The sequence below is a fragment of the Oratosquilla oratoria genome, chromosome 20 (assembly GCF_046742065.1).
Source record: "Oratosquilla oratoria isolate Oo_2021 chromosome 20, ASM4674206v1, whole genome shotgun sequence".
In the NCBI taxonomy this organism is placed as follows: Eukaryota; Metazoa; Arthropoda; class Malacostraca; order Stomatopoda; family Squillidae; genus Oratosquilla; species Oratosquilla oratoria.
The window spans coordinates 46,253,154-46,255,653 of NC_134796.1; the positions used below are offsets into that span (position 1 = coordinate 46,253,154).

The 2,500-nt window shown below is 42.8% G+C and overlaps 1 protein-coding gene across 1 annotated transcript in view; it reads left to right on the forward strand.

The window, feature by feature from the left end:
• LOC143036291 (uncharacterized) overlaps window positions 1-2,500 on the forward strand; it is a 151,213-nt gene that overhangs the window by 81,238 nt on the left and 67,475 nt on the right. The window contains exon 2 of the mRNA XM_076203540.1: window positions 1,353-1,488. Within this exon, the coding sequence (XP_076059655.1) occupies window positions 1,353-1,488 (136 nt within the window). The remainder of the gene's footprint in view (window positions 1-1,352; window positions 1,489-2,500) is intronic.

Consider the following 2,500-nt stretch of genomic DNA (forward strand, 5'->3'; position numbering starts at 1 on the left):
TGTCGGCATGCTCCTCTTTTGTAATTCTTTGTAATGAAATCCCCTGACGACAACCACCAAATAAAGTTTCATCTTTCGTACTCTACATTTTCATTCACGTCAAGTTACTCATAACTGCCTTCGCACACTCAAACAGGACATTCCAATATCCAAAGAGCTCTCGATGGCCCAAGCATCACCTGACCAAGGGCTTTCCTAAGCATAGACTGATACAGTACTGAGTGTCGAGGATCGAGAGTTATACGATGTTATATATCTATACAATGTAGTAGAAATGTATAAAAGAAGGAGTATTATATATCAAACTGACTCTCTCTCTCTCTCTCTCTCTCTCTCTCTCTTTCTCTTTATATAAATCTGCAGGTGTAAAAGGAATATAATATCGATACTGTCTGACTTTCTCATGAGGCGCGAGGTGTAAATACAACTGTGAACAGCATTTTGGTATTCTGGTATTATAATATTTAGGTAATGTTTACAATTTCCTTCTCGCTTCCTCTGTATATTTTCTCTGTTTTCTCTCAAACACGCTCGATCAGTTATGAACTCAACTGGGTCAGGAAGTTTGCTCACATATTCAAATTGAACATGATTAAATGTTCAAATTCAACATGATTAAATGTTCAAATTCAACATGACCGTATTTTTCCTTTGGAAACAAGTTTTGGTGACGTTATGACCGGATGAATACTGGAAGTGTATTGTACCAAGAAGTGTATTGTACCGGTTTTGCTACGTTTTCTTTGTCACGTTTTGTAACACCGCTTACACAGAATCAGGGATCAGACCAAGTAGCCAATATTTAGATAAATATGTTATTAATTTACTAGATATCGGCGGTCACTAGTTACAGAACTGAAATTGTTTTTTACTGCACAAGTACACATATACACATGTTTTATTTACATACATACAAGCATACGTACAGTATGTACATACATACATACATACATACATACATACATACAAACATACGCACAGTATGTACATACACATACATACATACATACATACATATACATACATACATACACACATACATACACATACTATACATAACAAAAGCCAAACCAAACCACCTACCCACCTCACACACATCCAAACTCCACTAATCAGCCCTCCCATCTCATCACACGCACGCACGCACACGCACACACACACACACACACACACACACACACACACACACACACACACACACACACACACACACACACACACACACACACACACACACACACACACACACACACACACACACACACACACACACACACACACACACACACACACACACACACAGTATAATTACTCACGTGACCTCACTCCTCCTCCTTCTCGGTCCCCTGCAGAAGAACCTGACGGTGCCGAAGAAGGTGGTCCTCCGTGGCGTGGACTTCGACACTTCGGGCGAGTACCGATGCGACGTCTCCGCCGAAGGTCCCGACTTCTACACCGTCTCCGGCAGCGCTACAATGATCGTGGTTGGTAGGTACTTCTTCAGCGTGTACACGTGTACGTGGGAGCGTGTGCATACATGTACGTGTACGTGGGAGTGTGCGCACGAGTGTGTGTGTGTACGTGAACGTGATCTTCTTCGTGAGAGTGTGAGTGTTTACACACTTGTGCGTGGATGTAGGTTTGTGCGTTCATGTGATTCACCACAGTCTTGGATCACGTGTTGGACCCGTGATAGACAGTTATTACCCTCCCGAATGAGAGCTCAGAACCCATATATGACCGATCTATGATTAATGCTGTGAAATTACACACGCACACAAACATCTCATATCCCCGGCCACGTGAGTTGGAGTACCGGCTCGCATCGCAGCGATACTGAAATTGTTTCAGCCCTGAGCGGGATTCGAACTCGTACCGCTGGAATAGCGGTTGCGAACACTACCACTGCGCCAACAAACCGTGTGCAAATAAGTATGCTTGTACATCTACGTGTACATTACGTGTGCATGGGAGTGTGCGTATAAGTGTGCGTTTATATGAACGTGTACGTGTGCACATTGTGTGTGTGTGTGTGTACGTGAGCGTGTGCAAATAAGTGTTTGTGTACGTGTATGTGGGCGTATATGTCCACGTATACGTGTATGTGTGCGTGTACGTTTACTATGAGTGTGTGTGTAGAGTGCGTTCACATGTGCGTGTACGTGTAAGTACGTCGACATATACGTGTGCATGTACATCGATGTGTACGTGGACATGTATGTGTGCACGCACATGCTCGTGTGGGTATGCGCACATGTGTACGTGTACATGTGCATGTATGTGTACGTACATGTGTGGACCAAGTACTCCTCTCCTTAGTCCGTTTATGTTTATAAACGAACGTTTAACTGCGCAAAAAAGTGTGTTTATGTGATTCTGTTTGTGTGTGTGTATGCATGTGTATATATGTATGGATATATATATAGAGGCAAGTAAATCCCTTGGGGGATTAAAGAGTGTAATGAGAAATATATATTTGGGAATGGATGCTAAGAGGAGA